The sequence below is a fragment of the Eurytemora carolleeae genome, unplaced genomic scaffold, assembly GCF_000591075.1.
Source record: "Eurytemora carolleeae unplaced genomic scaffold, Eaff_2.0 scaffold218, whole genome shotgun sequence".
Taxonomy (NCBI): domain Eukaryota; kingdom Metazoa; phylum Arthropoda; class Copepoda; order Calanoida; family Temoridae; genus Eurytemora; species Eurytemora carolleeae.
In genome coordinates, this window is record NW_019396368.1 from 7923 (window position 1) to 21275 (window position 13353).

The 13353-nt window shown below is 30.9% G+C and overlaps 1 protein-coding gene across 1 annotated transcript; it reads left to right on the forward strand.

The window, feature by feature from the left end:
- Window positions 1-879: 879 nt before the first annotated feature.
- Window positions 880-13108, forward strand: LOC111701849 (brevican core protein; the record flags this gene model as incomplete). Its single annotated transcript, XM_023473312.1, is given in 6 exon segments — window positions 880-981; window positions 5597-5705; window positions 7241-7295; window positions 10830-10901; window positions 12781-12835; window positions 12892-13108. Coding segments are annotated over 6 exon segments (453 nt in total), but the record flags the coding sequence as incomplete, so codon positions are not given.
- Between the last annotated feature and the right edge of the window lie 245 nt (window positions 13109-13353).

Here is a 13353-nt window from a genome sequence, read left to right on the forward strand (position 1 = left end):
GTTCTTTATTTATGGTTAACGAATTTAGGATGCTAATTATAGAATGAAAAGACTACACATAAACATCAATATATATTTTGATTAATCATGAACAAGAATTTTCGCGAACTTTAAATAGTTGGATATCCCTTACTTTTTGTTTGTTTTTGAAAAATAAAATATTATTCATCCAGGTGGAAATGGAAACCTTGGCTCTGTTACCATTTAGACTCAACATTTTTCGGGACTGACTGTTTTAATTTTCTCCTGGATGTTAAGCCTAATATTATACCTGCGCCTCAATTCTAAATATTAATTTGAACAAAGGTTTCCCGACTAAATGAGCTCAGAATCACGTGCTAATTGCAATCCCAAGCTTGTTAATTACAAAGCATGTTGTTAATTACCAAACATGTTGTTAATTACCAAGCAAGCGCCTTTTTACTAAAATGGGGAGGAGAAACACATGGCACTAAACTAAACATTTTTGCATTCTGCTAAAAGGAATAATTTAACCTTCTTGACTAATATGTTTTGCAAAAATAATTGATAATGATAAATCAGAAAGCATTAGATCATATTTTTTAAAGATTAGTTGTATAGAGACTTCCTGTGTTCATGACTGGGATATGTTTAATATTTAGAGTGACTTTTCTTAAAACTACTAATCTGAACCAATATTGCATTTAGTATAAAGATAAGACATATCTCTCCAATAAAGGAGAAGTTTATTTTATACGGGATTTCTTTTAGGCTTTGTATCTCTCAGTTCCAGGCCAACGTTTAGGCTGCTAAAGCAAGTTGTACAGCTTACGATAGGAATGTGAAACGGGAAAAGCGGGAATGAATTATTCCTGTCTAGTGAGATAAATAAATGTTCTAAATTAAATATGTTTAGAATGTGTTGACTGTATGTCCGATGTACCCCAGACGACCAGTAGGTTCTCGATGCCCCTGACCCAGCTAGGCAGCAAGAAGTACTACCTCGGCATTTTTTTCAAGGTATTTATAGATCAAGTGTACTATATAAGAATGTTTGAAAGAAATAAATTGAGTTTTTGCCACAATCTAATTTTTTTAATCTTTCTAATTTTGTCACCTGATGGTGTAAACCTACAATATTTCTAACTAAGATTTTTTTATCTAACATAAGTCATAATTTGAAATATCCTAGGTCTATGACATTGGTCTGCAAAGACATAGTGATCAGAATTTGTGGCAAAGTCTCAGTTCCTTTAGTCAGAATTATCTTTTTTAGTGATAAAAGTTTTATTTGTAAATAATATTTCTTTGCACCTAACAATTATGATCGACTCTAAGGGTATTTTTCAACAGGGAGATTGTAACCCCCCCATNTTCGTATTATGGTATTTAAAGAATTCTAAGTCGTGTCTGGTGCCTTAGCCTTTGTCGGTACCCTGCATAATATACAAACTTGACCGGGATTCATATTTGAATTCATGTGTCGTAATTGTAATTGGTTCTACTTTTTAAACTGGACCACGGTAAATCAGAGTAAATGACAAAATACAGGATGTTCCATGCAAAAAATACTTAAGAATTTTAAGGCTAATTTTAGATTTTCATTGTATATTTAACGATTATTGTTCTATTTTAAATTAAACTCTGAAAAATTATAATGTAATGTATATGTATGTGCTTTAACAGTCTTTACGAAATAGTGAAAAAAATATTGATATAAAAATCGTCACTTATTAATAATTCCCATGTTTATTGGGACACCTTGTACAGTTTTATAGCATTATAGCCTAATATACAAAAAAATATTTTAAAATAATTTTTATCTTAAATGTTACAAACAATTGTATGGAAGTCTCTCAAATGCTTTGTATGGAAGTATTCCACTAAGTCCAGTATTATGCATAGAAATGAGTTTATTTAGCATGCTTCCTCTATAATAATGCCTTCAGTAATAAAGATTTTTTCTAGTTTACAATCTACAAGGGATATTACGTTTACAGGGGCCGTCGGCAAAATTAGAATTCACTTTTATTTTAAGAGTTGCATTTCCGATTCAAAACTGCACTCCAATGAGCTCTAGACATCCCTGAAAGTTGGTCATCAAACGTTTAGACAGCCCCGAGTTTTAAAGTGTTCCAATCCCTTGGCCTTAAATTTTACCTCACCTACTAACTTATACTTTTGTACAGCCATAAACAAAAACATTTTAAAATTTTAACGCGCGTGTTTCTATTTTAAGTTCTTAAGGAGTAATTGGCAAAATTTTCGCGTTTGAGCGTGCAAATCCCCCAATTTAAAAAAATAAATTTTCAGATAAAAGAACAAGGATATCTTTATTATTTTTTCTCAGATGACAGCTTAAGGGTACCATTATGAATCTGGCATCTATATTCCTCTTTAAATGAAGAATCACTTAGTATTAAAGGGACTGTAAAGAAAAAATTAAAGGGGGTATAGGCTGAAACCTTTATTATATTTAGTTGAAGTGTTTAGGTTTTTTTTTTAAAGAAAATGCTTTAATATTCGTTGAGTTATTTCAGCTCGATCATTTGAATGCATATTGCAAATATATATATATTATACATGCTTATAGTTTAGATATTTAGTTAAGATAGTAAAGAAAGATTTTTTTTGCAATAAATGCACTTGTTTTCCGGCCTAGAGAAGGCCTGAATGGAAAATCATGAATATCTGGAAATCTGGGCGCTTCATACCATTCAACTTGATAAATAATTTCTTAGTGTTTTAATTGCTATTAAAAATGTAGCTGCACGACGTCTATCTCTTCTACGGGGTGTCCCAATAAACATGGGAATTAAGTGACGACTTCTATATCGTCTTTGTTCCATGCGGCAGTATTTAGTGAACACAATTTGTGTAGAACCCCAAATAAAACATTTAAAACATAAGTCTCATAGTTTCTGGATTTCCGGTATGTGTTCTACCATTTTTGAACCTTCAAAATTGACGGAGATATTGAAATGTTTGTCAAGATTCCAATTTAAAGAAAGGAAACAAAATTGCTCAAATGTTTGATATCTCCGTCAATTTTAACGAACGAATCAAAGATGGATGACTTTTTGCACGAAATTGCGCATTCATTCGAAAAAAAATCATTTTTTTGCACGAAATTACGCATGAATATAGAATTTAAAGGGAGTGTTCGCGAAAAATGAAAGGGGGTATAGTCTTGCGGCGTCGGCGAAAAATAATTGCTTTTAATCGCTACTAAAATCTTACTTTTATCTGTTGCGTCTCTAAGGAGAAAATTGTTAAAAAACCACTTATTCTGAAGAACGTAGCGTCCATACAAATTCAGAAAGTTGTAATATACGCCTCGTATCGTAAAATAATCAATTTAATTTCTAACAAATAATTCAGATATTACAACCTACAGTTATCGATTATTTTTTGACAAATTCGTATATAGTTAATATTTCAATTTGATATTTGTTTTATATACAATGCACTTTAAATGTCTTTTTCCGATAGGTGTCTCTGCCACGTGTAATCATTCAAAGCAATGAGAGCAGAGTCATCTATTCCCAACTATTTCGGCGTTTAAGTGATTATTATAAGCTGCACATTTCGAGATATTTTCTTAGAATCAGAATGTAAAAGATGAGTATACGCAAAGGATGCTAACTCGGATCAAATTAAATTACATGTTTTTAATCACATTTCTCTTATTAAAGAGCCATTAAGCTGGACAGACATGTTTTGAATTTGTTTGTAACCAAATAAAGGAATTGAGTATTTGCCACAAACTATGATTTCATAATTCCTATATCTTTGCAACCCTATGTCGTAGACCTTAGACATTTCAAACTATGATATCTATTAGATCAAATAATCTAAGTTTGAAATATCAAAGGTTTACGCCATTAGGCTGTATAAATATAGGGATAAGAAAATTTGAGTTTGTGTCAAAAACTCAATTCCTTTGCTTCTCTTTTACTTGTACATTACAAAGTCGTAACTCGTATTAGTAACAAAGTCTCCCTTTTTTATTGTAAGAATAAGCACCTTAACCCTATCCCTGCTGGGGTACTTGAAAACCAGGATATGCTGGGCCGGGGGGGGGGGTCAATTTGACCCCCCCCCCTCCTGAATCCCATGTTTTATGTCCAAATATGACAAATGATACATCATTTGAAAGCTCTTGTGCTCTACTTTTAGAATCTGCAAAAAAATTTGCAAATTTGCAAAAAATTAATTTTTTATCGCAAAATCCAAGTGAAAGTGGGTCAAAACAAAGATTTAGTTTGTTACAGGCAAAAGCAGTCATTCAGGCAGTGTGCCTGAGAACTCAGGCAGTTAGTATTAAAGCCCGGTTTTAGGCCTAAAGGGAGGGCTTTGGGAATGTAAGAAAAATCAGAAAATTTCAACAGCCAATACTTTTTGAGTTATGTAAAAAAAAATACAGGGGGGGGGGTCAAATTGACCCCCCCCCCCCCAGCAGGAATAGGGTTAAAGCTTGAAACTTTGAACCAACGGAACCAAGTTTAACCTATTCTCTATTCTCAATTTGCATTGACCAATAAGGAAGGAGAAACTAAATCATTTGATTTACATTAATTTTCATTTAGTAATTTTGGCCTCAAAGAAATCTGACACATTTAACCTATATATGAAAATTTGTTTTGAGCTGATTTCTCCTTCGTGTGGATATTTTGATCCAATATTCTTTTTATCCGTGAACTTTCTATTCCGAAGCAATAAGCTATATATACTATGAAATATGGGTCTTGGTAATATTTGATGTATTGTGTATTGTGTTCATAAGAAAAATAAGGAAAAGTATTTGAAAGGAAATATTCAAATCGGTAGCTCCGTTATCCGGAAATTATCTTATCAAAAATGTTTTATATATATTTACTTTATTTCCAAAGAACCATTCTAAAAAATAATTTCCAATGCTATATTTATAAAATTTTGTTGTTGTTGATAATATCCGAATTCTTGAATCTTTTTTCAGATGTTAGCAGTTTTTTTGTGAAAAAATTGAAGTATAAGACAATGTTTTTGTTCAATCTTTTTATATCGCTCAGGGGAATGTAAGAATGATTCTGTGCATACAGGAGATTTATGGGTATGACGATATAAGAAACTTAAAGAATCCGGAATCTTTTATCTGGATCCACGTGAAAATATGGATACATTAAATAACATAAGTTTAAAATCTTAAAGGTTTCCTCCACCATAAAGTTCCAAAGATATAGGGATTGGAAACTTGAGTTTGTTGCAAAAACTCAGTGTACTTTTTTGCCTTTTTCTTCCACTGCTAAAGCTTTTAACGACTTAAACGTTTCTATTTTCGATCAACCTTTCCACGTGTTCAATACTTCTTTAACAATATTTTTGCTTATATTAGTGAATTATCTAGCTATTAACGTCACAAAAACAGTTTCCGAAAAGGCGATATAACCCTGATTTTTGCCAAATACTGTTTGATATTTAAAACCATCCCTGTTTCGAGTAAAAACATTTAAATATTTAAAAAAAGGAGTTTGTGGCAACGATTCAATTCCTTATAATACCCCTGGTAAACACATACAGTTTTCACCATTCCATGGAAGGACTCAACCCCCCGTGCCGCTTGTAAACGCCCCTGAAAACATTTTGTTTTATTAAGGCAAACTGGTACAAGGCAGAACAGTACTGTAGATTCCACGGGATGCATCTTGCCTCAATAAACCATGCTAACGAACAGAAAGATCTAGAAGAACATATTGAAAGCTTTGGTAAGTTCAACAAAAAAAAATGTTTTTTTTGATTATTTAATAGACAAAAACAAATAGACATCATTTAATTATTATTATTATAATTTTTGAAGTTTTAGGATCCTTTATTTAACTCTAAAATTCCTACTTTTTTATTTTCTTCTGTGTGCTTCCTTTCATTTTTCTTTTGCCTCTTTTTTACCTTTTTCTTTTCCTTCTTTTCTCCTTTTTTCCCTTCTTTTTAAAATTCTTTTCTTCTTTAGTTTCTTTCCATTTATCCTTTTCATTCCGCTTTTGTTAACCTGAAGGGAAATGTCTCTGTGACACTGAGACCTGGTCTCTGTGACACTGAGACCTGACCGGAAGTGTATCTGTGACACTGAGACCTGACCAGAAGAGAACTGAACGCGTGAAACTAAGCAAACCAACCCAAAGTTAAGAAAAAAATCTCACTTCCTCACACTGGCTCATACTTTTTTATTTAACTTTGCATATGTTTTTTAGGACTTTCCAAAGTCTCCAATGGCAGGGTTTTCATAGAATAATGAACTTTTCTGTTGGAAAATATCCCATAAATTTTTACCCTGACCATTAAACTTTGATTTTAAGCAGTTGCCCTATAAAAAATTAGTTTTCGTAGTTGCCTTTGGTAAATTGTCTTGGAAAATTAGCCTTTGAAAGTTGCTTTTCCTGTTGATGCCTTTAGAAATTAACCTTTGGAAGTTTCCCAATGGAATGTTTTCTGGGATTTTACCTTTGCAAGATTTCCCTTGGAACGATTTTCTTTTGTAAAGTTTGTTCCATGCTGACATTTGGCTCCATTAAATTAAACAGCTTTACATTATCCGTTAATTAACTCTTTAAATTGAAAAGATAAATTCTCATTTTAAGAGGAAATTACAAAATTTTAAAAAATATGTATTTGAAAAAATTTCAGGGTAATAAATATTTCATAAATAATTTAATTTAGAAAAAAATTAAGAAAAATTATTTTCTTTTGGCAGTACAATCTTGTATTTTTCAAAAGTAGATACAAAAATTAACATGAAAGCAGTGAAACCAGTGTTAAGGTTTGGATTTCATTAGGAAAGTATACCATGGCCCATGTTTACCCCTGATATCTTTGTTTACAAAATCTAGCGTACTGTAGTTTCTGGGAGGAATATAAACAAAGCTTTAAGGTCATAGATATAGAGATTAAAAATCAGAATTTGGGCCAAGTGTTCAGTTTTGTTTTACATTACTCTAGAAACTGCAGTACATTTTTTATGTTAACATGAAGTGGAAATTCTTCGTGTATATTTCGTTGGTTTAAAGGGAGTGTTCGCGGAACATAAAAGGAGTATACAATCGACTATCAGCTCTAGACATTAAAGACGCTGTAGATAGAACTAAATTAAATAGTGAACGAATCCAAATTGATTTGGATTTAGCCTATATCCCATTTCATTTTGCGCAAACATTCCTATTAATGATTTTTTCAAAGAATTGGGTTGGTTTGTCTCCAGGTAGGTATACCCCTGTATCCGCTAATCTAACCTGCATGTTTTCACTAGGGATGGGACATGAACATTTCTGGACTAGTGGAACCGATCAGGCTGAGGAGGGGAAGTAAAATATATATATATTTATTTGTATGTTCAATGCTGTGTACTTTGAATTTAATTTTTTTCCCTGGAAACATTTATTTTCAAAATAACTTTTTTAATGATTAATACACAGGAATATATTTGTTAAAGTTTGTTCTTCCTAATAGTATGTAGATATTTGCTGATGGTTTTTAACTAATGTTTTTTTCATTTCTTTCATATATAGACATGTATATTTGTCTTTTTTCTGGTTGTCTATAGCATTTTTGTCGGTCACCTGGAGTAGTCAGGGGCCTAGGGGGCCAAAATAAGAAAATGGTCCCTCAAAAAAACTCATGTGTTCTTTAATGATGAACGAAAAATACGTAGTAGACACATAAACGACATCAAATGTACATAAATTTGTCATTTAGAAAAAACATTAAGTAGTTTAAATAATTTTGTGTTTCATATTTTCAATATTTGATTTTTTAAATATTTCAATGCACATTAGGAGCCAAATATACGTAATTTTAGTTCAGATTGTTGTTATAAAATGTTACATAAACAAAATGATAACTTCCTTTTATTAAGATATGGTGAAAATATGAATGAATAATTGAATATGCAAATTATAAGTTCTTAAACATTATTGAATCTGTTGAAATATGGAGATCCGGTGTAAGTGAAAATGAATTCAATGTGTAAAATCCTCGGTTTTATTCCATTTTCAATTCAAAGATGATAAAAGTTCTTTATCTAATCCTGAGAAATGTATGATATCAAGGGTTTCACTTTGAGCCCACAGTTGGAGGAAGAGAAAAATTGTAAACTCTGTACTGTACTGTACTGTACTGTACCGTACTGTACTGTGCTGTGATGTGCTGTGCTGTACTGTACTGTACTGTATTGTACTGTACTGTATTGTACTGTACTGTACTGTACTGTACTGTACTGTACTGTACTGTACTGTACTGTACTGTACTGTACTTGTACTGTACTGTATTGTACTGTACTGTACTGTACTGTACTGTACTGTACTGTACTGTACTGTACTGTACTGTACTGTACTGTACTGTACTGTACTGTACTGTACTGTACTGTACTGTACTGTACTGTACTGTACTGTATGGTACGGTACGGTACGGTACGGTGCTGTACTGAACTGTACTGTAATGTGCGGTATTTTAGTGTACTGTACTTTACTGTACTGTATTGTACAGTATTGTATTATACTGTATTCTATTGTACTGTACTGTATTGTATTGTACTGTATTTTACTGTACTGCATTTTACTGTACTGTATTGTACTGTGCGGTATTGTACTGGACTGTATTGTACTGTACTTTATTGTGCTGTACTGTATTGTGCGGTACTGTATTGTACTGTACTGTATTTTACTGTACTGTATTGTACTGTACTGTTTTGTACTGTACTGTATTTTACTGTACTGTATTGTACTTTACTGTATTGTACTGCACTGTATTTTACTGTACTGTGTTTTGCTGTACTTTATTGTACTGTGTTGTAATGTAATTTACTTTAATGTAGCATACTGTACTATAATTGATTGTACTTAACTATACTACAATTTATCGTCTTGCACTGTTCTGTACTATACTAGTACCGTACTGTATTGTACTGTACCACGGTAAGGTACGTTTTTTTGCAACGTATGAAATGGAATTAGCAAAACTATTGATGGAGTTAGGTTTAATGACGTTTTTCATATTCAAATTAAAAACTTTTGAACTAATGCTGACATTTTTTTCAAGATGTGACAGTCATTACATTTTTGTTCCAAAAGTTTTACGTATTACATACTTTTAACTTTTGCTAAGTATTTTTATTGGTAGAAATTATTTGGAGAATGGGACACTTTTCAGACTAGAGGTTTCAACTTTTTACAAACTCATAGACAGAGGGCTTAGAAAACGAAACCTTTAGAAAAATAGACTTCAAGTTTTAAAATTTAGATTATGAATGATCAAATGTAAAAACAACTAGTTTGCTTTTTAACTGTGGCAACGTCTAAAGGAGGAGTCACGGTTTCAGTACGGTTTTTGGACAATACTGATTTTGGAGGGCATCTTCCCCTGCATCAAAATTGCTATGAATTTCAATTTAAAGACTAGTTCCACTTTAAAGTTCCGCAACACCTTGGCCTTTAATGTTACCTCACTAACTTTTAAATGCCGAGACATGTACAATGTACATTTTAGTTTAGAACCATAATACATTGGTTTTTAGCCATACTTTTAAAGAAGTGATTGGAAACATGATCATCAATTTTAGCGTAAGAGCTGGCAATCTTTGGATCAATGAAATCGGTACAATCTTAATTTGTATCCGAATTTTTTTAATGTAATTGCAATCCTTCCTCAGGAGCTAGAATGTTCTATTAAAAAACGGGTTTTCCACTGTCTTTCAATGTTTCTTTAACCCTCTCTACAGAAATATTTGAGAGAAATTAAAATAGTATATAATCATACTTTGGTTCATTCATTATACACATTCATTAATTCTTAACAGTCTCTTAAAGGAACCGTTCACTTATTTGGGTATTTTCATGGTAAACTAATTAGCATTAGCTATTCTTACTTCTCAACGATATCTATAACCGGAGAAAAAGCCGATTTATCGTTTAGAATTCCAGCGGAAAGCCATTATATAATAAAATATAAAAACTTTTGATTTTAGAATAAGCAAGAAATTAACGTTTTTCGTATTTAAACAGATTTCACAAATTAACACGTAAATACAAAGACGACTTTGTCCTACAGACAAATCGGTTCCTAGATTCCAACTAAATCACGGGAATTTCTGAGGAAGTGAGAAAATAGACAATTTTAAAATAATTTTGAAAAAATTAAAGATGTCTACAAAAACTGTTAGATACTATAACAATTGAATTTAATATTTAAAAATTTCTAAAAATCCATAACTATGACAAAAAGCATCAAATTTTGTCTTTGCTAAGGTATGATACCTTTGCACTTAGACTAATATACCAATGACTAGCTAATAGGCTATTTAGTTTACCATCAAATTACCCAAATAAGTGAACGGTCCCTTTATGTGTGTGAAATTTTTCTGAAATAGAGGCAACTAGATATTGTTTATTAAATGCATTTTTCACAAATATTAAAAATGGCTGTCGCAAATGGGGTTTAATGATAAGAAATGTGAAAAAAGACAAAAAAATGTTGAAAAAATTATCAAATTGGATATCATTTTATGAGTAGACTTAAACTAATGTACTTAAAGAAAAAATAATGTTTGACCATAACTTGCCCAATTTTCAATGTTTTTCAATTCTGTAAATTGTTTTAAACTCCGGTTTTCAAGCCGGTTCCATGTATACGAATATTTCAAAGATTTTCAAATTTTTCATTTTCACTAAGACTACACATATTTTTACAAGTTTTATGACTAAACCCCATTTGGGAAGCAAATTTTTGAATTTTGTGAAAAAAGTATTTTAGAAATATGCCTTAGAATTCCAATTTTGCTTCTGTAAAATTGATTCAGAAAAATGTCCCACCCCATAGGTCTTCATAAATCTTTTTTTCTTTAGATTTTTCTGGATGTCCACCGGTAAACCCGTGACCTACGAGAACTGGAACGCAGGAGAACCAAACAATTTTAGGTAAACCTTGTTTCAGGTTCTACTCCGGGTTGTCGGTAGTACTGGCGCATGATCCTTGTCACTCTATGTCATGGAACCACATGTTATGGCAGAATCAATGTTTCTCTAGGAAGTAAAAAAACACTACCACTAGTTTCGGAGCTCCGGGTTGTTAAAAAAACTGTCAATATTCATGTAACTCCAGTTAGTTAGAAACACTTGTCATCTTCATGTTACTCCGATTAAATAGAAACACTGCCAATCTTCGTGTTGCTCCGATTAAATAGAAACACTGTCAATCTTCGTGTTACTCCGGGTAGATTGAAGAGCATATTGCTAGGATTCACATTTATCTGGGTAGATGAAAAACACTAGCAAAATTCTTGTCGGGGTCAATACCCAGTTGAAAATAATTGAACAGTCCCTTTAAAAAATACAACAAATAAAATGTAGTAAATTTGGAGTTACATTTTGGTTCTTTATCCTAAGGATAAAAAGAAAAATTATGTTTCTTGGTGGAAATAAAAATTGTACATTCTAAAATCAAGCTCAATCAAAGGTGCAAAAAATGTTCCAAGTTTGTGAAATCTCATTAATCAAATTAATCCCGTAGAAAAGATGTTTTATAAAGGTAAAGTTGAAGGAGGAAAGTTTATAAGAAAGTTTTAGGAAAATAAACATCTGTGAATAGGAGGATCAAAGAAGGAAAAAAACACAAAGTTAGATAAACAGGCAGAAATATTGTTAGATAGACAAATTTGATATTACAAATGAATATGTTCGACAATTTATATAAGATAAAACTCAATTGATTAAAAGTTGTATGCTGCTCTCAAAATAGATATATTTTCATAAATTAACATACACAAAACAAAAAACAAAGTGGCTGTTTTATTTTCTTTGATCAATGTTTCATTTTTACCAATTTAACCCTCTTCTAATGTTCTGAGACCCTGATCAGTTATAATAATTTTAAGGTTCGAAAAATTTCGAATTCGACTGAGTCAAAATTTCAACTTATAAACCATTCTAATCTACTATTAACTTTTATAAAAAATTAATTTATCTAAAATTATATTTAAACTTTTGTTGAAATGTTGAAGTAAAAAAAAATTTCTGTTGTGCATGTTAAAAGAAAGTTTTTTGGGACACATGAATATGATGGAATATCTGCGAATAAATTTCATGTTATATATATATTTCAAAATGCACAATTTTAAATTTAGGAATGATAAAATATAATTAAAATATAATTTTAAACCCAATAAAAATGATATATATTGCTATGCATTTGATTAATAACTAGTTAGTTAGAAGCAGTGCGGTAAAGTTAGTGTTTAAAGGGAATTCACTAATTTCATTTCAAATAATGTAACTTTACAATTAAATACACACTAAATTCATTTAGAACTTCCAAATCAAATTTATCTAGTTTATAAATACGACAATTCAAAATGTATTGAAGAGTGAATTCATGAATTTATGAAAGAATGAATCACTATAGTTTCAGTAGAGGTAAATCTACTGTTTAACCCTGATTTAAGAATTTATATCTAATTGGATGATGAGATAGATAGAAAGATAGATGATACTGCTATGCAATTTCTATTGGTTCAGAATAGACACCTAACACATGACTAAACCCTGATTGGTTCAGGCGCTAATGGAAATCGTATACAAAGTGCGAAATAATGAATGAAATTAGGAAATAAAAAAAATGAAAATCTATATTAAATGAATTTATGTAAGGTTTTATAATTGAATTTATGAATAAGTGAATAAATGAATTCACCAAAAAAAAAGAAAGACATAGAGCTGACTGAATAAATAAATGAATAGTTGAATATAGAACAGAATAAGAACCTGGATGAATGTGAGTGAATAAAATGAATATATTCAGATATGAGAATGGGGAAGAGGAGCACTGTATGGAACTGTGGAATAGAGACGGAAAGGTAAAAAAATAGTAAAATATTTGTAAAAAAAAACTTTTTTAAAACCTTTATTTTAGGGCCTTCGATGGAATGACACCCCATGCTCTTTCGAGACATTTTTCGTTTGTGAAGTTTAAAAATTATCATTTGTATATTAAGAGACTGAAATTGTTCAAAATGGAGATTAAAATATGTTTTGTATTTTAATCTTCAAATAACTTTTCCACTCTATTACGCCAGTAAGGATGTATGCGAGTCTTATTTTTATCCGTTTATGTTCCAAGAAAAAAAAAATAACTTAAAAATACCTCATTTTTTAATCAGTAGACACTCCCTTTTTTACCTTTTTTTCCTCTATTGTTATTATTTGTTATTTTTTGAAATATTTTGTTATTTGTGACAATGTCTAACATAAAAAACCAAAGAAAACATTATGTTTTCTGAGGCATTATAAAAAATAAGTTTTGAATAAAAAAGATTATGTTTTGAATAAAAAATGTTTGACTGTGCTTATGTATAAATCTCTCTGTTAACTTTGA